The sequence below is a fragment of the Chrysemys picta genome, chromosome 5, assembly GCF_011386835.1.
Source record: "Chrysemys picta bellii isolate R12L10 chromosome 5, ASM1138683v2, whole genome shotgun sequence".
Taxonomy (NCBI): domain Eukaryota; kingdom Metazoa; phylum Chordata; order Testudines; family Emydidae; genus Chrysemys; species Chrysemys picta.
The window spans coordinates 71,640,939-71,664,881 of NC_088795.1; the positions used below are offsets into that span (position 1 = coordinate 71,640,939).

A 23,943-nucleotide genomic window follows, 5' to 3' on the forward strand; every position below is an offset into this window, starting at 1 on the left:
TATTCTATTGCAGACTGTAATAATTTCTTATCCTTTCTCTGCCACAGGAACTCATTATACAATGACAAATGGAGGAAGCATTAATAGTTCAACACACTTACTGGACCTCTTGGATGAACCCATTCCTGGAGTTGGAACATACGATGACTTCCACACCATTGACTGGGTGCGAGAGAAGTGCAAAGACAGAGAAAGGCACAGACGGGTACTTGAGATCAATAACACTCATTGGAATTTACTTAATGTTGTGTATTGGGATTAAGGCCTGATCCAGCAACACATAACCATGTGCATAACTTTAAACGTGAATAGTTCCATTGGCTTCAGTCACATGCTTGAAACTCACCCACGTGCTTACGTGTGTTGCTGGATTGGAGTCTCAGCCAATGAAATATCATATTTCTGTATATATCTTCGGAAGGCAAACAGTAATTTAAGGCAGTGAAAACAGAGGCCATGTCCACAACAACCCCCCTTCAGTCTCCAAACATGGATGCATTTGTACCAGTATATACACTTTTATACTAGTATAGCTCCTTCCCATACACTAAGGGAAATAAACTATACTTGTATAAGGCCTGGTCTACACTATGGGGTTAGGTCGAATTTAGTCGCGTTAGGTCGATTTAAAGATGAATGCGTACACACAACCAACTCCGCTCCATCGACCTAAAGGCCTCTTAAAATCGACTTCTGTACTCCTCCCCGACAAGGGGAGTAGCACTAAAATCAAATTTGCTGGGTCGAATTTGGGGTAGTGCGGATGCAAATCGATGGTATTGGCCTCCGGGAGCTATCCCAGAGTGCTCCATTGTGACCACTCTGGACAGCACTTTGAACTCCGATCCACTAGCCAGGTACACAGGAAAAGCCCCGGGAACCTTTGAATTTCATTTCCTGTTTGGTCAGCGTGGCGAACTCAGCAGCATAGGTAACCATGCAGTCCCCCCAGAATTGTAGAGCGTAGAATGTTTCTACGATCCCCTTATCTCCGTCCCTGAGGTTACCGCAGATTAGAAGGCGAAAATAACGCACTCGCAATGACCTGTTTTCCAAGCTCATGCAGTCCTCCCGCATTGATAGGGCACAGCTCAATGCATGGAGGCATTCAGTGGCAGAGGCCAGGAAAGAATTAAGTGAGCACAAAGAGCGGAGGCAGGACGCGATGCTGAGGCTAATGGGGGAGAAAATGGACACGATGAAGCATCTGTTGGAGCTGCAGGAAAGCCAACAAGAGTACGGACCCCCGCTGCATCCACTGTATAATTGCCTACCCTCCTCCTTGTGTTCCATAGCCGCCTCACCCAGATGCTCAAGAACGTGGGTGGGGGGAGGCTCCGGGCACCCAGCCACTCCACTGGAGAGGATGACCCAAGCAACAGAAGGCTGTCATTCAAACAGTTTGATTTTTAGTGTGGCTACAATAAGCAATGTGGCCTTGTCCTTCCCTCCTCCCCCACCCCACCCGGGCTATCTTGTCCGTTATCTCTCTTTTTTTTTTTTATTAATAAAGAAAGAATGCATGGTTTCAAAACAATAGTTACTTTATTTCGAAGTGGGGAGGGTGGTTGGCTTACAGGAAATTAAAATCAACAAAGGGGGTGGGTTTGCATCAAGGAAAACACACACAACTGTCACACCGAAGCCTGGCCAGTCATGAAACTGGTTTTTAAAGCCTCTCTGATGCGCAGCGCGCCTTGCTATGCTCTTCTAATTGCCCTGGTGTCTGGCACGAAACGATTGTCTGCCGCTGCTTTCACGGAGGGAGGGGCGACTGATGACATGTACCCAAAACCATCCGTGAAAATGTTTTTGCCCCATCCAATTCCAATGGGCAGCGGAGACTGTGGGATAGTTACCCACAGTGCACCTCTCTGTAAGTCGATGCTAGCCACGGTAGTGAGGACGCACACTGCTGACTTAATGCGCTTAGTGTGGACATACGTAATCAACTGTATAAAATCGACTTCTATAAAATCAACCTAATTTTGTAGTGTAAACATACCCTAAGGCACTGGTATAACTACATGCACACTAGGAGTTGTACTGGTATACTTATTTCGATTAAAAAAAATCACACACTTAACCAAAATAGTTATCAATATAAAAATTGCATAGATCAGGCCTTAGTTTAAATGGAAAGTGTCTCTGCCACTTCCCTCTTCCAAATCTGTCCCATCCCACAAACCTATCTTTTCTCTTTTCGTACTGGGCTCTTCTGAAAATCTTAATTCTTCAGGCGCCTCATCAGGAAAGCACATAAGCACTTACTTAAGCCCTGGGACTTAAGCTTTTTGCTTACAGATGCTTTCATGAATTGGGATCGCAGTGCCCATTACTCAGTGACATATTAGATACTGCCATTAATCTGAGGTATCATTTTATTCTAAATAAGGCAAAACTGTATCCTCTAAAATAAAGTAAACTGTTTTAAAGATCATTGCTGTGCTTTTGGGAGACCCCCATTAATGTACCTGTAAAAGGAAGCATTTTGAAGATGTGAAATCTTTTTTTTTTTTTTTTAAACTGATCTAAAGAAATTAAAGTTTTCTTAGTTCAAAAACTAAGGGTAACTAAATCTTAAACATCAGTCTGCTAAACTGCCTGCTTTCAGGAGTCCGGAAGAAATTCCTTCTGTGTTCAGCACTGAACGGTCGTCTAGTCCTTTCTCTGAAGCACTACGTATTTGTTGGCTTTGGAAACAAGATAGACTGTGTAGACTGATTTGATCTGTTTCTGCAAATCCTACATTGCTTTTAAAAAAAAACAACCAAACCATAACTGTAGTATCTAGTGCCCCCTCAGATAAACAGGTGTGTTTGCAATGGATCTGAGAACATGTGTGCAATCTAATTGTGTGAGTTGCATGGGGGTTATCTGTTTCTGTGGATAGTTAACACAACGTCATCTTTTTACTGGAAGATGTACTGGCTAGTACGTGCCATTCGATGAAGTGCCAGACCTGCTCAACTGCAAAATGATCTCACAGTAGTAGTTGGTCTAGAGCAGGGGTCAGCAACCTTTCAGAAGTGGTGTGCCGAGTCTTTATTTATTCACTCTAATTTAAGGTTTCGCATGCCAGTAATACATTTTAACATTTTTGGAAGGTCTCTTTCTATAAGTCTATAATATATAACTAAACTATTGTTGTATGTAAAGTAAATAAAGTTTTTTAAATGTTTAAGAAGCTTCATTTAAAATTAAATTAAAATGCAGAGCCCCATTGGTGGCCAGGACCCGGGCAGTGTGAGTGCCACTGAAAATCAGCTCACGTGCCACCTTTGGCACGCGTGCCATAGGTTGCCTACCCCTGATCTAGAGGATTGAAACTAATATTGCTGATAACTAAAAGTTGTTTCTTTAGGTTCAGTGGTAGGGACTTGAGAAGCTAGAGCAGAGGATACTGAGTTTATAGTCACTGAACAACTGTGGAATTTATATAGCTACCATAAATTGTGTAAGCGTTTGTACCACAGTGTTTAGAAGGGGGAAAAAAAAACGGTAAAAGACTAGTTTATAGGACACTTTGAATGTCTATTATGAGGGTGCCAAAATGTATGCTGTTTCTTTTATTTTAAAGGAATCTTGTTAATTTGAAATCTATGTTTAAAACTATAGTCAAAATAATTTTAGGGCTTTTATATTTTTGGGCTTTTACAATTATATTTTCTGTTTATAACACATTTTTCTCACTCCTTTTGCAATGTGAAAATTCCACAAGAACAGGGGAAGAAAATGATACAGACATGATGATTTCTATTTGCAGATTAACAGCAAGAAAAAAGAATCAGCCTGGGAGATGACAAAAAGTTTGTATGATGCATGGTCAGGATGGCTAGTAGTCACACTAACTGGTTTGGCATCAGGTAAAGACAATAGAATACAATTTCATAACTTTTCCAATCTTTTCTGATCATTCCTGAGTTTCCATAGTACATGTGTCCCTGTACTAACAATTACCATTATATTGTTCTGATATCTGTCCAAAACCCCATTATTGTAAATGCATAAATGAGGAGAAAATTATTTTCATATAACAGTAGAACAGGATCAGGCTAATAGTGTAATCTCATTTTAGGGGAGCAAGGTTAAAAATCAATTGAGTAATATAATTCTTGTGAAAAGTTCCAGAATGATAGGCTTTCAGAGATTTAGAGACTTTTTTAGTCCACACAACAGGAAATTCTGGGCCCAGTGAAGTCAGTGGGGGTTTTGTCATTTATTTCAGTGGGTTCAGGATTTCATCCAGGGTGAAACTTCCCTCACAGTGAACTATGTACCTCAGTCCTGGCCTGGAAGAGCCTTACTTTTTTGGGGTGATATGGTAGTTCATTATTCCTGTCCATTCAGTTCTAGCTCCCTTCCTTGAGATTCCCAACCAAGTGTCAGTATTCACAATGGGTTCACCTACACAGCAAAAAAAAAAAAAAAAAAAAGTCCTGTGGCAGTGAGCCTCATAGCTGAGTCAAGTGATGTGGACTCATGGGGCTTGCACTGCATGGCTAAAAATAGCAGTGTAGACATTCCAACTCAGATTGCTCCAAGACCCTCACCAGGTTTCAGTCTCCAGACCAAGCCTGAACATCTACACTGTTATTTTTAGCCCCACAGCGTGAACCTTAGTCAATTGACCTGTGCTCTGAGACTTGCTGCCACTGGGATTTAATTATTTTTTTTGCTGTATAGATGTACCCTATGATGGTGGGATTTCTGCTGTGGATGCATGTCTCACTAGGAACGTGATTGAGTCCATCAGCACATTTCACATAGACCAATGAGAAGTCATTAGAACTTTCCAGTTTTGACAGATACTCTCATAGGCCATGAGCTGCATTCAGTTGTGACTAGTCTAACTAACATTTCTGATTGATGTCCATGAATTAAATCTAAGTTCCTAATGCAAGATATTATCTGTAACAAGTAAACTCTGTTGTCCTTTGGCCTCAATTTCATCCTTTGTTTTTCATATATTTTTAGGATAAGACACACAACTAAGGTCCTTCTGACCATATATGGTCATCTTTAGATGCTATGGGACTTATTAGGCTTTTACTAGCATAATTTGAAAAAGCTGTAGTGCTTATGAATGTGCAGCCATGACCTTCATCATGCCCAATTATCCTAAACAAGCTTTACATAAATACTAGAATGAATCCCAGGAGAGTTGAATTAGTGTGCAGAGTGTAGATGAGGTGGTCAAAGAGTAATGGCTATAATCACCATGTGTGTGTGCATAATCACATGTAAATGAGTGTATCTTCATTATATATAATGTGTGTGTGTGTGTGTATACGCAGATGCATGTATATATGTACACGTGTGTATGTGTATATATATATATATATAGATGAAATGTGTATGTATAATTAGTATAAAGCATTTGGGATCTTTTGGGTGAAAAATGCCACATAAAGTCTAAATGAAGTCATTATCTGTACAAAAAACTTGAAGCTATGGTTAAAATTGCTAAACTGGATATCTCACCAATGCAAATTAAAAGTTTAAGCATTCTGCGCTCTGTCTGTGCTTCTTGTCAGTTCCTTTTCTCAATCTCAGCTACCTTCTTCTGCCACCTACATCCCACAAATCTCCAGCCTCATCCTGAACAACCAGAGTGCAGTTTTAATTCCAACCATGATTTTATGTTTGTATGTTTTGAAGCTTCGTATAGGATGAAATCTGGCCCTGTTCAAGTCAATGAAAGTTTTGCAGTTGACTTCATTATGACCAGAGGGCTAGTAAATATTACTAGTATTTCCCTAAAACAGCTTTACCCATGTGGGCCTGTTTGTCTGACTCTAGAGATATTGGATGAAGCTCTTTTCCACTTTAGATCAAAATTCACTACTTCCAGTTGTGAAATGTATGAATTTTTAAAAATAAAATAGTTTTGTTACGGGAGATTAGTGATCAGTGAACTGTTGGTTCTTCTGCAACTTCTAACTAACTGCTAATGTGAGAAGCCATCCTTCTTTTGTAAAATTGCCATTTTAACTCTTTCTTTTAAGCAGTTTCCTGAAACTAAATAATTCCTGTTTTTCAAGAGCTTATTTTGACTGGAGTTTTCAGCTTGCATTCGCAACAGACTCCTGTCTCTAAAGGCTTGAGCTTGAGAGGTGCTGACTATCTATATCTCTCATTGCCTTCAGTGGGAATTGTGGGTACTCAGCACTTCCCAGGATCAGGCTATGTTTTTTCATGTTGATTATTTCAAGCAGTGTGTTTGAAATACTTTGCTTTATTTGGTGTATCATTTGTGTTTTAATGATATTTTTGGTAAGATGAGAATGAATTATGTTACTGCTGTTTGTGGTTGCTGTTATGATTCAGTTGAGATACAAAATGGTTCAGTTCACAAGATAAAATATTTGATCAGAAAAATACATCAGTCCCATCTGTCTCTTTACATCCTTAATGTTTTGGACTGTTGAAAAACTGTGCCTTAAATCATCGGAAATTATTTGTTTAATTTGAGTATTTGTAATTTATCTGATACTGGATTCTAGAGCAAAAGTTAGCTTATCCTCATTGCAAACTGGATCTGTACACAAACTCCGTTAACAACTGTATTTGACAGCAAATTGTCTGTATTTCTATTTTCCCTCATTTCTGTTACTTTGTTTGCCTGTTCTTTTAGGGTATGTCAATGGAGGTCACTGTTTTTCTTGAATTTTTAAAATTTCCAGAAGCTAATACATAACTGTTTGTTCAACAGGGGCATTGGCAGGGTTGATAGACATTGCTGCTGATTGGATGACTGACTTAAAGGAAGGCATTTGCCTTAGTGCTTTGTGGTTTAACCATGAACAGTGTTGTTGGGGATCAAATGAGACAACATTTGAAGAGAGAGACAAATGTCCACAGTGGAAAACATGGGCAGAACTAATAATTGGTCAAGCAGAAGTAAGTACAACCATTTAGTGAAGGCATTGTTTAGTTGTTTTGGTGAGTATTAAGAGACAGGGAGGAAAGGTGGGTGGTCTTAAGGTAAGGCACTAAACTGAGAATCTGGAGATCTGGGTTCTTTTATTGGTTCTGTCACAATCTTTCTGTGTAAACTGGGGCAAATCATTTAGGGCAGATCTACACTGAACTTTTTCTGTCATCAGTGTGTTGGGTAAAGTTGTGATTGATTGATTGATTGATTTTTGCAGCATAGTGCTGACAGACGCCCCAGTGTAGTTATACTGGCATAAAAGTGCTTTTGCCAGTACAGGGTATTTCACTCATCAAACCAGAATAAGTTATATTGGCAAAATCACTTTTATATCAGTATAGCTGTATCTGCACTAGGTGATTTTTGCTGATCTAGCTTTACCAGCAAAATCTCTTTAGTCTAAACATGGCCAAATGCAAGCTGCTCTATGCAAGTATTCTTCAGTGGGGCTGCACATGAGCGTAGGGGGTCTTCCTGTGCAGAGCAGCTTACAGGATCAAGGTCTCAACCTCCCTCTGCCTCATTTTCCTTATCAGTAAAATTGGGATAATACTTAATCAACTGACATGGGAGTTATGATGCTTAATTAATACTTGTGAACTGCTCGGATACTATAAGCACAATAGAAATCTCTCTTAATAAAGAAATAAAAGGCTCATCTTCTAAATGAGAGCATGAGAATTTGTATTTTCTGATTGTGTTTATATATATATATATATATATATATATATATATAAAAAGCTAAATTTTTATCAGTATTTTCTTTTTAGTGAAAATAAACAAAAATAAGACTTGTATTATATTAATAAAGTTAAAATTGAGTTGGTTTTGTTAATCTTTTCTAGCAGCATACCTCTTACAAAAATGGATTTTTATATACTGTATTCATTAGATTTTAGCATTTGAGTTGCAAAAACCTCCTGTGTTGTGGCTTCTAGATTTAATTGTTGCACTCATAGTTTGATTTTGATACAGACTGTTATAACAGCCAAAACTTGTATAGCTCAGGCTTTAGTACAGTTTACTTAATGTAATGACTTCTGGGAATTTCAAACAAAACTAATATTTGCTTGCCATAGTAACATTTTGCTTTTGTTAGTGTGGGAATATATATGTAAGAGTTTTTGCAGCAAGAGTATTTCCAGATTACTTTTGTTTAGAAATGTCTAATACATTTAGTTTATATGTTAATCATATGTTAATTATATTGTGCTTTTTATTTGTTTACTTTTAGGGTCCAGGTTCATACATTATGAACTACATCATGTACATTTTCTGGGCCTTGAGCTTTGCCTTCCTAGCAGTTTCTCTGGTGAAAGTGTTTGCTCCCTATGCCTGTGGCTCTGGGATTCCAGAGGTAGGGTCTGAAGACTTTGTATCATAATGGAAGTTTAAGGCTAATATAAAAAGTCTTGTTGCCTTATCATTCTGGGCAAAGGGGAAGCCAAGAATGAATACTGTATCTATGATGCATTATGCTAATATAAGAATTAAAACTGAAATAATATTGACATTATTAAGTACTACTGAAATAGATATTAAAGGTTTCAGAATATTGCTTGAATTCTCAGGTTTTGCCATCAGTTTCTGGTTGGCCTAGTTTTACAGGAAACCTTTGGTTTCTTTTGAAAACCTCCGAAGAGTGATTGGTTTTTGTTTTTTTTTTTCCATTTGTCAGTTTAGCAATGATAGAACAATAATTTATTGTCAGAGTATGACGTCCTTTGATGCAGTAGTTCATCTTTTGTTGCATGGCCATAATCTTCTTTAGTAGGGTTACCATACGTCCTCCTTTTCCCGGACATGTCCGGCTTTTCGGCACTCAAACCCCCATCCGGGGGGAATTGCCAAAAAGCCGAACATGTCCGGGAAAATGGCAGCTCTGCTCATCCCCTTACTCTTCGGCTCTGTTTAAGAGCCGAGCTGCCCAAGCGCTGTGGGCTTCAGGCAGCCCCCTTGCCTCTGGACCCCAGCCGCCGGCCGGGCACTTCCCCTCCCGGGCTCCGGCGGCGCAGGGTCTGGAGGCATGGGGGCTGCCCGAAGCCGGTAGCGCTGGGGCAGCTCGGCTCTTAAACAGAGCCGAAGAGTCAGGGGAGGAGCAGAGCCTCCGGCCGCGGCGGCTCTGCTCCTCCCCTGACTCTTCGGCTCTGTTTAAGAGCCAGGCATGGGGGCTGCCCCGAAGCCGGTAGCGCTCGGGCAGCCCGGCTCTTAAACAGAGCCGAAGAGTCAGGGAGTCGCGGCTCTGCTCCTCCCTGACTCTTCGGCTCAGTTTAAGAGCCGGGCTGCCCGAGCGCTACCGGCTTCGGGCAGCCCCCATGCCTCCGGACCCTGCGCCGCCGGAGCCCGGGAGGGGAAGTGCCCGGCTGGGGGCGCAGGGTCCGGAAGCAAGGGGGCTGCCCGAAGCCCAAGCGCTACCGGCTTCATGGTTTGCCGGGCAGCCTCCAGACCCTGCGCCCCCGGCTGGGCACTTCCCCTCCCGGGTTCCAGCTGCGCTGGGGAAGCGCCGGCCGGGGGCGCAGGGTCTGGGGGCTGCCCGGCAAACCGTGAAGCCGGTAGCGCTCGGGCAGCCCTTTCCGCGTGGCTGGGAGTGGGAGGGAGGAGGGGGTGGAGTTAGGGTGGGGGAAGGGGCGGAGTTGGGGTGGGCTGGGGTGGGGAAATGGGTGGGGCCAGGGCCCGTGGAGGGTCCTCTTTTTTTATTTATTAGATATGGTAACCCTATCTTTAGTAACATAAACTGACATAAAGTCATTTCATAAGGTAAAAATGTTTGGTCAAAAATAGTGAAATCTTGTTCTTTTTACAACTATTCTTTGCCATTCTAACTTCAGAATTATAAAAATTGGTCAGTAGCATGACCCTTCTAGTAATTCTAAGAGAATTTGTACTTGTTTGTTTCTAAGTGTTCTGTATTTCCTCAAATATGTATGGGTCTGAGGTCCAAAAGCCAAATTCCAAATCAGTCTCTAAATTTACTCTACAAACCTTTACTTTATATGCACAACTGACCAGAATTTTTTGCAGTGCTCAGTCATATATGTATTCTTCTTTACTGTGATGAATAGACAATATATATATATATATATATATATATATATATTTAGGTATGATGACAAAGCAATTAGGCAAAGTAATATATTAGAAAAATATAAACTCTTTTCTAGTGAAAACAGCTGGTCTTCCTCATTATCAGTATATCAAGCCATTGCTCTTAGATATTGTGTGCAATTAGAATAAAACATAGGGGACAATATAGGGAAGAGTGACATTATATTATTGTAATTAAAACATTTGTAAATATTTAACTGGTATCTCTGAGTATAGTTTTCACAGTGAGTTTGTTTCTGTTGTAGGAATTTTATGATCTGCATTTGTCAGGTTACATAACAAAACTCTTTAATTAATGCAGTCTTGTAATTTACTGCAGGTTTATTTTCTGTTCAGTATAATGAATAGCGTTGTTATATTTTGATGAATTAGGTATAGATCTAACTGTACTGTATGCAATGTGAATGGTATGCTTCTGGCAAACAAACTGAGTGCAAATAGCACTCAAAAGTTTAAAGTGTTTTAAAGTTTTAAAGTTCTGCAGGTAAAAGTCCTCTTTCCAATCAAGTAATTTTTAAGTTGTGATTCTAAAATTATAGATAATAGCTTATAAACATAAAAGTAGCATGTATTCTAAGAAAAATTAAGTCTAACATGGAGTATTTTTTCCTTCTAGATTAAAACTATTTTGAGTGGCTTCATCATCCGAGGTTACTTGGGCAAATGGACCTTGATGATAAAAACCATCACTTTAGTCTTGGCTGTAGCATCAGGTTTGAGTTTAGGAAAGGAGGGTCCTCTGGTACATGTTGCCTGTTGCTGTGGGAATATTTTTTCCTACCTCTTTCCAAAGTACAGTACAAATGAAGCTAAAAAAAGGGAGGTAAGTTCCTCTTAAAATCTTTTACCTATTGCATAAAAAAGGATACAGTTTTACAATAAATTCCCATAATCAAAAGATTGGTAAAGCATGAAAATCCTTTGATTAAAACAAAGCCTAAAACATGTCATGTGTTCTTTTAGCTGTTGTATAGGTTTGGATTATTAATCATATTCTCAGATCAGGGATCACCGCACCCCACCAAAAGTTTTCTACGTTTTTGTCAGAGCCCTGAAAAATCCTTCTCTTCTCTCTCATCCACATTTAGTGTTGCTTTACACTCCATCTTCTAGACCCCACATTATAACAACTATTCTTTTAGACAATGAGGAGCACAATGGATTTACCTCTGAACTCGCTAACAAACTGCTGAGGCAGAGGAGTAGATGAAATTACTCAGGACTTGTCCCCCCTTTGCTCTGGTGACCACAGTCCTGTGCACCCCTTCCGGTCCCTGCTGGCCATGGAGCAAATGAGAGAAACCAATTTGCATTGCAGCTAATGCCATATTAACAGAAGCAAGTTCAGTGTCAGAAGGTAGCCAGATATCCCGATATTTTTTTTTTTTTTTGGCAGCATAATCCTACTTTTCAATAGCATCTCCCATATTTTACAGGAAAAAATTCTCTAAATTCTGCCCACCCATGCTGTAGTTCTGTATGTTTAGCTCCCATACCACTGGAGGAGATTAGTCTTGTGGAGTAGGCACTGGTCTGGAACTCAGGAGATCTGGCTTCAATTCCCAGCTCTAACCCAGAGTGCCTCTGTAACCCTGGGCAAGTCACTTAATCTCTCCGTGGCTCAGTTCATCTGTAAAAATGGGCATAATTTTCCTGCTCTTTGTCTGTTTTGTCTAATTATACTGTAAGTACTACAGACCTTTTAAAGCAGACCTGGTAATGTACAAGAATTGGAAAAGGAGAAGTAGAGTCAGGATTGGGAGTAGGGAAGGACCAGAGATGTGGAGGGTTAACGGGCTGCATTGATTGACTTTAGTTTTGGGGGGACACAATGAGGCAGTGAACAGTGAAGTGTGGGAGAGGGGGACCAGTTTGTCAGAGAGGGTTAGGTTGAAAGAATGGGCAATAAGGGAAGGGTGGAAATAGGTTGGAGGAGATTGTGGTGGGACTGGAGAGGAAGGGGAAAGAAAATAGGTGAAGTGAAATAGAGAAGAGAAACTGCATAAGAAGAAAAAAGAGAGAAAACAGAAGTCAGGAAAAAAAAGTAGACAGAAGAAAAATGAAGGAAATACACTGTATTTTATCAGCATCTTGTCTAGTAGATTGAAGGGGCAAAATATTTAGGCATCCAGAAGTGCAAGATTGATGGAAAAGGTCTAACTGATCTGACCAAATTGAAAGAGAAGGGAGGGTATCTTCTAGAATAATGAAACATTAATGTTTCAAATGTATCAGAGAACCTCTGCCATCTCCAAAATCTCATATAGATTTACTACCAGCGAATTCTGTTACTACTATTCTCTCCCTCCCACATTTTATTCTGAATGTATTTTAATACTAGGGCTTGCTCATTGTTCCATTCCTGAACTTTGCTGCTGGACTCCGAGACCTGAGCAGTCAACTTCCTCCATCTTGGGTGTCTGTTAATTTCGGTTAGCCAATCATTATGTCAAGAGCTATTAATTAAAATAGTTGTACTTCCATAATTATGGCTATACACTGGCTAGATTTTCTAGTGTACATTTATTACATTCAGAACCTACCTACCTTTCACAGTTGCTCATATGATTGCAACTCTCTGTGGCTTTTTTTCATCTCTGGTTCCACTCCCACAGGCAGTGCAGATAGGCAATAAAGATACCTGTGGTCTCATGAAAAGTTGGGAGGAAGTACAACTGTGAAGAAGAGAGAAGCAGCATATGGGTCCTTGAGAGGAAGATGGGAAGAAAGTAATCAGTCCATATATTAGGATTCTTAGGTCTTTAGTGTCATATAAATCTGTTGACTGTAGTTAGTGGTATATCATAAGAATAAATTTCTATTTTTGTTTTAAAAATGCATCACAAACACAAAAATAAAACTACACCATTCTTCTTTTCTAGGTGTTATCAGCTGCTTCAGCAGCAGGAGTATCAGTAGCCTTTGGTGCCCCAATTGGTGGCGTCCTTTTTAGTTTGGAGGAGGTATGTAAAGAGACAGCACAGAAGGAAATATATTTAAAAATGAATGTTTTAACACCTGTAGTCTCAAACTTTTTCTTCTGTGGAGCCTTTTGTAACAGAAGCTCCTCTTGTGGGCCTGATACTGCAGTGAGCTCTTCATGAAGCCACTTTCTCAGCACCTTAAGGAGAGCTTCTTGGCCCACAGTTTGATAAGTACTTTTTTACACTATGGTCTGGATACTAATCTGCATTGGTCATTCTGGAAATTTTTCTTCATCAAATGTATTGCCTCGATTAAGTCGATTCAGTATTATGAGTTCTGGCTTGGGCAAAGCATTTTGTTTCAGGTGACTGTTGTAGGCCAACATTTCTTCATTACTGTTTTATTTTTTTCTGGAGAAAGGCAGATTCCTTTATTGCAGCTTTATAGCTCACAAATGAATAGAGTTAAACTAAATGTTATTGTTGACAATTCAGAAGTCAGGTTCTTCCTCTCAAAGGAAGGAAGAAAGAAAAAAAAAAGTACCTATATGGACTTGAAATTGACTAGGTTTTTCATGCAATTACTTTCCTGCTTCCCCCCCTCTACAGTTTACATTAAAAAAATCTGCTGATGTGAGAGCCTTTTTGATTTAGTCCATTATAGATAGTGCAGATTAGCATCAATTATGCCTTTCCTATTAATGTCTTTCTGATGTTCTTGTTTCCTAACACTGGGAACATATCATGTTTAATTTAAAAGAAAAGGGAGTGGGGGAATAATGGTTTGGTTCCTTCTACTTATTTTGCTTACCTTGGGCCAACAGACCATTTAAAAACTCATTTGCCAATTTAGTTAAAACAAGCTTTAAATGTTCAATTTGATTTTAAAGCCTCCATACAGTGGAGTACATTGTAATCACAAACCAAGTATGCTATAAAACTAACCGCCACGCCAATGAAATTCTCTCTTTCTCAAGAATACAAACCATGAATACCAATCTAGAAATATGTATTTGGGAGATGCAGGAGCATATTTAGATCATTATTATCTTTCTGATTATCTGCTTACATCTAATTTAAAGAACCTGTGGTCAAGTCTTCACTCAAAAGTTAGCTCAACCCAGCTACGTCACTCAGGCATGTGAAAAATCCATTCTCATGAGTGACATAGTTAAGCCGACCTAACCCCTAGTGTAGACAGTGCTAGGTTGACGAAATAATTCTTCCATTGACCTAACTACCGCCTCTCAGGGAGGTGGATTAACTATGCTGACAGGCAAGCCCCCCTCCCCGTCACTGTAGTGAGTGTCTACAATAAAGTGCTACAGTAGTTCAGTTCACTGCAGCTGTCCCACTGTAGCATTTCAAATGAAGACATAGCCAGAGTCTGAATGCTGCTGTAGTATTTTACTGAAAACTCTGAGAACCTTTGACCTGAAGGACAGAAGAAGCCAAGAGATCTTTCTGCCTTGTTGCTAAAAGATTCTAAGAACTTCTCTAGTCTTAAAAAAGAAAAAAAGATCAACTTGGCAGGTTTTGGGTAATGAACGCTTTTGAAAATCAGGCTACTTATTTAAATGCCTAAATATGGGTTTACAAGGCAAATGTTAGGTATCCATTTTTGAAAATCTTGGCCATAGTGCTCAAAATGTCAGCAGCTACCGGTACCTGAAGACCTCTCTACATTAGCGTTTCCACTCTTGCTACCTCCAGTGGGGCTGAACCAGTGTTAGCAATAGCAGTAAATTATAGAGAAGAAAGACTAGTGGAAGCATAGTCGAGTATTGTGCATGCCCAAGACCAAAGCTGAGAGCATAGAGACCATTGTTCTGGTTGTTAAAATACTTTAAAACACAGCAACTTTAAAACTGTTTTAACAGTTACTGGGAATTTTGCCCAACTCAGTCTTAAAATGCTGGCGGTTTCAGTGTTGCTTTTGCAATGTTCAATGAGGGTGACACAATAGGAGTATGAAATGTTTTAAAGCACTTTAAAAATGTAAAGTGATGAACATAAATGCCATTATTACAATTGATTGAAAACACAATGTGCACATATTTAGCATAAACCCCCTGAGCAACAATGGAATATGCTAGTATTTTCGGTTCATTTTAAAATAGTTTGAAGTGTTTTTAAAATGAATTGCCAGTAATTCTAACTTGTCCCCATTGCAGGTCAGTTATTATTTCCCACTGAAAACTTTATGGAGGTCCTTTTTTGCTGCTTTAGTGGCTGCATTCGTTTTGAGATCCATCAATCCTTTTGGTAACAGCCGTCTGGTCCTTTTTTATGTGGAATACCACACCCCTTGGTACCTTTTTGAACTATTTCCATTCATTCTTCTGGGGGTGTTTGGCGGGCTGTGGGGAGCATTTTTCATCCGTGCAAACATCGCCTGGTGTCGCCGACGCAAATCAACAAAATTTGGGAAATATCCTGTCCTGGAGGTCATCATTGTTGCAGCAATTACAGCTGTCATCGCCTTTCCTAATCCATACACAAGGCTCAACACCAGTGAGCTTATTAAAGAGCTCTTCACAGACTGTGGGCCGTTAGAATCTTCCTCTCTTTGTGACTACAGAAATGACATGAATGCCAGTAAGATAGTAGATATTCCTGATCGTCCAGCAGGCACTGGAGTTTATTCAGCTATATGGCAGCTGTGTTTAGCACTTATATTTAAAATAATTATGACAGTCTTCACCTTTGGTATCAAGGTAAGTTTTAATGTAATGGATTTCTAGCTGTGATAGTTTAATTACTGCTCTTCTGCCTCTCCGTCTTTCACCCCAAAAAACAATTTTTTATTTATAAATATACTATTTCAAAAGTAATGTTTTCTGTATTTCTCTTTATTGAGGATTATTGAAACAAACCTCCTAGAACACTGCTTTGATTTTACCTTTAAACTACCATTTTGCTCATACAGCTGAGAGGTATGTTGAAATGTACATTGCGTTTTATGCAGTGTAGAAACCAGAGATTGATCTTTGGTGTGTGCCAAACTACTGGTGGTGTTCCCAAACTACTGAGCTCAGCCCATTTCAGGAAAATGAAAAGAATCATGTCCACCAACTCCATTATGTGATGCTAACGGTCTGCCTTTATGCACTCCTGCACCTGCCCCGCACCCCCGCCCATTCCCTGCCTAGTCCTTCTAAATGTATCAGAAATCTTAGATTAATTTACCAAATACATGTAACAACTAGAAGCTGACTAATTAAATCAATAGGGAGCCAGTTTTTTTTTTCAATATGCTGCCAGTTTTTAATAACAATCCATAGCTGTGTCTTGGAAAGAATTATGTCGGGGAGAAGCTAGAGGTTTTAACAGCTAGGCTGGGGACTCAGGAGGGTGATGGGAGACAGTTTGCACTGTGGGACAAGCACTTTAACTGGATGTTGCTGCTAAAATGATAAGCAGTGAATAGCTAACAGCAGTTAAATCATTGGGGTAGGTTTCAAAGTTGACAATACTTTGAGATGAATGGAACAATAAACACCTCTCTAAAAGCTTTGGTTTCTGGCCATTTGCAGACTCAGACAGAGCTTGATGAATTGATTTGCCTTCGGTTTACGTTTTCAAAAGTTATATTTACAACTATAAATGTTGACAATGTAACTTTAAAAGAAACAAATAAATTCTGAGAGAGAGTTCTGTATCAGGAATTAGATTTCGCAGCGAAGTTAGTGGCTGTGCAATCATATGATATACAGAGCTCTCAATATGCCATGGTAAAAAATCAAGTGATATGTTTTATTACATACAAATCTTGTTACTTATTTCTTTTAAACTTTGTATTGGACCGAAAATCACCTACCTGTTTTTGGAGTATGTCAATTGGAAAAAAACACATTGGATGCATTTAAAACTGACTTTGTCACCCGTGAACTCTTTAAAATTTTCCTAGATTCAAAAGCATGCTACACCGTGCTTGTGTTGGGGTCTAACTGACCCTAGGTTTATATAATGAAAATAGATAGCAACAGATCAACAGTAACAATATAAAAGGCACAAATGCAACAAAGTGGCAGTAAATGGCCTACTACTTTGAACAAATGGAGCAAATAGGTGATATATGTTCTGAACATACAAAGTGTTTAGACTTCGCACATTTTTATGTGTTTTTCTCGTTCTGAGGAAAGATATTACATAGTTCTACTTTCCTAGGCTCTGGATCAGTATCCGGCAAGTTGCTGCCGGATACTGATCCCTACAGGCCTGAGGCAAGGCAACAATGTTTCTTTCCTGCACCAGTGGTTTCACCATTTCTGTACCTAGATCACTGAGAAACATGCATCTCTTACTCAAAGATTTATTATGGCATGCGGGATTCAACAAGCTCCAGATATCTGCAATCAGACATGCAATGTGCACATGTAATGCAACGCAACGCAGAGTCTTTGCCCCAGCAACAGCATCTGCCAAGTTTGTTCTTGCCAAAAAATTTATCTGACAAACATGGCTTCCCTAGAAACTCTTCCTAGCAACTTGCAAGTGTTGTAGGCATCCCAGAAAATCAATTTGTCAGTGTCATCTTCAAAGAAAGTCAATTTCCTGGACAACTGTGATTATGAGACCAATGTTATCTGGGGTCTCAGTCTCTCAAGACCTTTTCAGTGCATTTTAATGAAAAACAAAAACTATTGAAACTACGATGATAGAAATAATGGTGAAAGATTAATATAATTGTTTTTATTTTGATGCAGCAGTTATAATATAATCTCATGCAGGAATACCTGCACAATTAATTTGGGTTCTCACTGACTCCAATACCTTCTGAGTGATGTTTTTCACTACACTAACACTACAACAGGTATACAGACAAAGCCAATGACTACACCACACCTTCAGCAGGGCAGGGGGGCAATCTCCAGCTTTCCAGGGGAAGGGCAATAGCGCTTTATGGGCAGTGCGGGGGAAAAGGCTCAGAGGTTGCTGCAAAAGGGGGAGGGTCCAGAAGGGCTGGGGAGTTGAAAAGGGGCAAGCCTAGTGGAAGGAAGCCTCTTTTCCCTGGACCAGCCAAAATAGCACCCACCCTCCCTCCCCTCGAGGTGGCAAAATGCCAGATTTAGACAGGACTTGCTGTGGGCATCACACTAGTCATGGCTTTCTAGGTGGGCTGGGAAGGAATTTTTCCCTGCCTACCAGATTGGCCAAGGTAGATGTTTATTTTTTTTATTTTCCCCCCGCCTTCTCCTCAGACGGGGCTTTGCTAGGGTGAATAGGGAAGGAAGTTAAGCTATGATGTCACAACTCATGATGTAAGTGTGGGGCGGATGTCCAGTGCAGGTACTCCATAGTAAAGGGATACAGTGACCAGATAAAAAGAACAGGAGTACTTGTGTCACCTTAGAGACTAACAAATTTATTAGAGCATAAGCTTTCGTGGGCTACAGCCCACTTCTTTGGATGCATATAGAATGGAACATATATTGAGGAGATCTATATACACACATACAGAGAGCATGAACAGGTAGGAGTTGTCTTACCAACTCTGAGAGGCCAATTAAGTAAGAGGGAAAAAAAAACTTTTGAAGTGATAATCAAGATAGCCCAGTACAGACAGTTTGATAAGAAGTGTGAGAATACTTACAAGGGGAGATAGATTCAATGTTTGTAATGGCTCAGCCATTCCCAGTCCTTATTCAATCCTAAATTGATTGTATCTAGTTTGCATATCAATTCCAGCTAAGCAGTCTCTCATTGGAGTCTGTTTTTGAAGTTTTTCTGTTGTAAAATAGCCACCCGCAGGTCTGTCATTGAATGACCAGACAGGTTAAAGTGTTCTCCCACTGGTTTTTGAGTATTATGATTCCTTGGTAAAGGACTTAAAAAGGAGGTGTTTGTTAAAGGAGTGGAATTGGGGGGTGGGGAGGCTTGGGGCTCCTTGACTGGCATAGCAGCAAGCCAACCCCCCTTCCTTATAGCCCACCTTAACCCTCATTCAAGAGGGGTGATAGTAAGGTCCAAGCAATGGGTTGTCTGGAAGACCTGGATGGAAAAAGAGGGGGGCTGGTGGAAACTCCCAGGTACATATTGAATGAACATGGGGTTACCTGTGCTGTACACTTCTATCTGTCGGATAGGCCCACACATCTAATAATAAAGTTGTGGCTAATTAAAACTATATGAAATATCTTCTCTTCTTTAGCCAGGCGATATCAGGTTGTCCTGTCATCAGTATGAGAATACTTAAAGAAAGAAGCAGTGGTGGTTTGCCTATCATGTTTTTTATTTAATTTTTTGTGTGTGTTTAGGATCCAAGAGACCCCACCTTAGAAGAGAAGTACCTTTCATTTTCCCCAGTGACTAACATTGAGGGGTCTAACTGTGACACCATTACCTTTTTAGTGACTCTTCTGCTATACAAAAACCACAACGAGTGGGATGATAAAACCACTGCGGATAGATTGACCTCATCCTAGTTTGAACATAAGAACAGCCATACGGGGTCAGACCAAAACTCCATCTAGCCCAGGATCCTGTCTTCTGACAGTGGCCAATGCCAGCTGCCCCAGAGGGAATGAACAGAACATCCAGTGATCATCAAGTGATCCATTCCTTGTCACTCATTTCCAGCTTCTGACAAACACCATCCCTGCCCATCCTGGCTAATAGCCATTGATGGACCTACCTTCCATGAATTTATCTATTTCTTTTTTGAAACCTGCTATAGTTTTGGCCTTCACAACATCCTCTGGCAAGGAGTTCCACAGGTTGATGCGCATTGTGTGAAAAAATACTTCCTTTTGTTTTAAACCTGTTGCCTATTAATTTCATTTGGTGACCCCTAATTCTTGTGCTATGAGAAGGAGTAAATAACACTTTCTTATTTACTTTCTCCACACTAGTAATGATTAGTATAGTATAGACCTCTATTATATCCCCCCTTGGTCATCTCTTTTCAAGCTGAAAAGTCCCAGTCTTATTAATCTCTCCTCATATGGCAACCATTCCCTACCCCTAATCATTTTTGTTGCCCTTATCTATACCTTTTCCAATTCCAATATATCTTTTCTGAGATGGGGCGACCACATGTGCACACAGTATTCAAGATGTGGGCGTACCATGGATTTATATAGATGAAATATGATATTTTCTGTCTTATTATCTATCCTTTTCTTAATGGTTCCCAATATTCAGGTCGCTTTTTTGACTGCTGCTGCACATTGAGTGGATGTTTTCAGAGAACTATCCACAATGACTCCAAGGTCTCTTTCTTGATATGCATCCGAAGAAGTGGGCTGTAGTCCACGAAAGCTTATGCTCTAATAAATTTGTTAGTCTCTAAGGTGCCACAAGTACTCCTGTTCTTCTTTTTGCGGATACAGACTAACACGGCTGCTACTCTGAAACCTTTCTTGAGTGGTAACAGCTAATTTAGATGCCATCATTTTATATGTATAGTTGGGATTATGTTTGCATTACTTTGCATTTATCAACATTGAATTTCATCTGCCATTTTGTTGCCCAGTCACCCTGTTTTGAGAGATCCTTTTGTAGCTCTTCGCAGTCTGCCTGAGACTTAACTATCTTGAGTCTCAACTCAACTCAACTATCTTTGAGACTACTTAATGTATGAAGATGCCCAGGTTTGGCATGAAAATTTGTATTTACACTTTTGTTTGTGTGTTGGGGTCAGATAGACCCCAGAGCATTAGGAGGGTTCAATTACATGAATATATCCTATTTTAGCCAAGAGGGGAGGGATATATGTATAGTAAGATTTGTAGTTCAGCCAATATGTGTAACATTTCCAGCATTGCTGACTGCCTTGAGGAGCAGTAGCAATGCATTTCCAGAGTTTAATGAGACATTTAGACACAAGTATGTTTTTTCAGAGAGAACATTTGCTCCTCGGAGAGGAGAAAAGATGAACATCAGCAGTTACGCTGCTGAATCGTCACAGTTCTTAATGCTGCTGGCATAAGTAAGGTTTTTCTCTGCTTCTTTTATGAATCACACAGTGCCAGACAAACCTGCATCTCTAGGTCCTGGTAACGAATTGGAAAATCAGCGCTTAAATGAAGGAAGCAACAAAAATCACAATAGGTTTGTGACTGTAAGATGGACTGTGGTGTTTGCCTGGAGAACCAAGTTTATGGTTCTACCTTAAGGACAGATTGAGCCTTAAATAAAAAATACATAAAATGTAAAGGAAAGATAAACATACTGACCCTTCAATTATGAGTATTTGGGTATCTTTTTATGTTAAATTCTACTAGCTTTACAATGGGAGTTCATGTACCGACTACCCCGTAGGTAGCAATTGGAATGTTTCTGTCTGTTTCATTTTCAAACTTCCGGTCAGCTTTACTTTTCGAAACATATATAAGTTCTTTTTCCATGTACTTGTCTTGTGTGAAGTAGCTCTCCAATAATAAGACTCTAACAAGCCCCATGTATTTTAAATCTTTACCATGCTAGCAGTTCTTTTGTTTCTGTTGTAGGTTCCATCAGGTTTGTTCATACCTAGTATGGCAATTGGAGCAATAGCAGGAAGGATTGTGGGAATTGCAGTGGAGCAGTTGGCTTATTATCACCATGACTGGTTTATCTTCAAGGAGTGGTGTGAAGTTGGAGCTGACTGTATCACGCCGGGCCTATATGCCATGGTTGGTGCTGCTGCATGCTTAGGTAACTAAATTATAACACAACAAATAAGAGCCTGATTTCTTTTCTGTTATTGAACTAGATAAGTTTAGGGGTGAAGGAAAAAAGTTGTACTTACTGAAGACCAAGTACAATATTAGAGGAGCTTCTTACATAGAAGCATACATATGTTTTGTTTTAATAGGAAAATGTGCATATCTTTACAGGAAATCATTATGAGCTGAATACTATAAAAGAACATAAGAACAGCCATATAGGGTCAGACCAATGGTTCATCTAGCCCAGAATTGTGTCTTCCAACAGTGGCCAAATGCTTCAAAGGAAATGAACAGAATAGGGCAATCATCAAGCGATCCATCCTATGTGCAGCCCCAGCATCTGGGAGGCAGAAGCTTAGGGACACCCAGAGCATGGGTTGCATCCCTGAACATCTTGGCTAATAGCCATGGGTAGACCTATCCTCCATGAATTTACCTAGTTCTTCTTCGAGTGCTTGCTCATGTCCATTCCATGTTAAGTGTGTGTGCTTGCCACATTCACCAGTGCCGGACGTTTTTCCTTCAGTGGTCTTCTATGTCTCAGTGGGCTTAGTAGGTGACCAGCTCTGGCATTCTATGGAGTGGCACGCATATGCGCTGGTGTAAGGGACGCTGCCCGCTCCCCCCTCCCTCGGTTCCTTCTTACCGCCAGTGACAGTGCTGGAACGTCTCCTTGCTTCGGCAAGCATTCTCTACCCAGTGTTTTTTTTTTTTTTTTTCCTATCTCTCATTGTGTAAATAGTTCTTAGATTTCATTGTTCTCTTAATAGTTAGCTTAACAGTACTGTAGAAAAGTTAGATAGTCCCCTAAGGGATTTAGCCCAGGGATGGGGCATGCCCCAGTCCCTGGGCTTCAAGCCTTGTGATTGCTGCAAAAAGCCTATGCCAGTCAGCGACCCTCATCAAAGATGTGGAAGTGTTTTGGGGAATCCTACATTAGCAATAAGTGTCACATCTGCAAAAGCTTCAAGCCAAGAACTAAAAAAGAGTGGGACATAAGACTCAGAGCTCTCCTCATGGAGTCGGCCCTCGCGCCGGTCTCTGAGCTGCTGAGATTGGACTCCGCACCGAGCACCATGGCATTGGTGCAAAGTGCGCCGCTAGCACTGGCCCCTGACGCCGGTCCCTGTCTCCAGTATCTGCTAAAAAGCAGAGAAAGCACACCAGGAGAGGGTGCTCCCCCACATCTCATACTGGGAAGGGAAAGTCCAGAGAGGAGCATAGGCGTGCATGGGGCAGCATGTCTCCAGAGCTCAGCCAGACACCTCCATCGCCACTTGGCTATCCGGCAATCTTAGGGACCCACCAACCACCCCGGGTAGTGGCAGAGGTGCCCGGCATCTGGAGGTTCTACAGGGACAAGGACCATCTCCCTGACCCAGTCTTCTCTGCATTCTGGACTACTTGCTTCACTTAAAACATCAAGGCCTGGCCTTTTCCTCGATCAAGGTGTGCCTGGCAGCCATTTTGGCCTTCTATCCCCGCATCCAGGGCAGGTCAGTATTCTCGCATGAAATCAAAATCAGGTTTCTTAAGGGCCTTGAAAGACTTTTTTCGACGGTACAGGACCCAGTGCCCCAATGGGACCTCAACTTAGTCCTCTTGAGGCTCCCTGGCCCTCCCTTTGAGCTTCTAGCCTCCTGTTCTTTCACATCTGCTGGGGAAAGTTGCTTTTCTTGTGGCTCTCTCTTCAGCAAGGCAAGTCTCCGAGATTAAAGCCCTTACCTGAACCTGAATTATGTCCCTGTTGATTGTGCATTGTGTGAAAAAGCATTTGCTGCTGACTATTAATTTCATTAGGTGACCTCTGGTTCATGTGTTGTTTGAAGGGGTAAATAACACTTTCCTGTTCACTTTCTCCGCACCATTCATGATTTTACGGACCTCTGTCATATCTTCCCTTAGTCGTCTGTTTTCTTAGCTGAACAGTGCCAGTCTTATTAATCTCTATTCATATGGAAGCTGTTCCATACCCTTATTTTTGTTCCATTGTCTTTACCTTTTTCAGGTCTAATATATCTTTTTTAAAATAGAGTGACTATAATTGCATGCAATATTAAAGGTGTGGGCGTACCATGGATTTATATAGTGGCACTATAATATTTTCTATCTTATCTATCCCTTTGCTAATGGTTCCTAACATTTTGTTAGCTCTTTTTGACTGCCGCTGCACACTGAGTGGATGTTTTCTGAGAACTATCCACAGTGACTCCAAGATCTCTTTCTTGAGTGGCAACAGCTTCAACTTCATTATTTTGTATGTATAGTTGGGATTATGCTTTCCCACATGTATAACTTCGCATTTATCAACATGGAATTTCAT

At 40.4% G+C, this 23,943-nt stretch overlaps 1 protein-coding gene across 21 annotated transcripts in view; it reads left to right on the plus strand.

Moving 5' to 3' along the window:
* The window catches only part of CLCN3 (chloride voltage-gated channel 3), a 122,077-nt gene that overhangs the window by 82,357 nt on the left and 15,777 nt on the right, over positions 1 to 23,943 (plus strand). For 17 of the 21 annotated variants that reach the window (XR_010601408.1, XR_010601409.1, XM_065596557.1 and 14 more), the window contains 8 exons: positions 48 to 205; positions 3,767 to 3,866; positions 6,716 to 6,903; positions 8,172 to 8,294; positions 10,659 to 10,865; positions 12,925 to 13,005; positions 15,141 to 15,683; positions 21,420 to 21,606. Coding sequence is in view for 19 of the 21 variants with exons in the window: in XM_065596557.1 (XP_065452629.1) it covers positions 48 to 205; positions 3,767 to 3,866; positions 6,716 to 6,903; positions 8,172 to 8,294; positions 10,659 to 10,865; positions 12,925 to 13,005; positions 15,141 to 15,683; positions 21,420 to 21,606 (1,587 nt within the window). In the remaining 2 variants the exon portion in view is untranslated. Of the gene's footprint in view, positions 1 to 47; positions 206 to 3,726; positions 3,867 to 6,715; positions 6,904 to 8,171; positions 8,295 to 10,658; positions 10,866 to 12,924; positions 13,006 to 15,140; positions 15,684 to 21,419; positions 21,607 to 23,943 lie in introns of all 21 variants that reach the window. The other 4 variants (XM_065596565.1, XM_065596567.1, XM_065596566.1 and 1 more) reach the window with 1 other exon arrangement.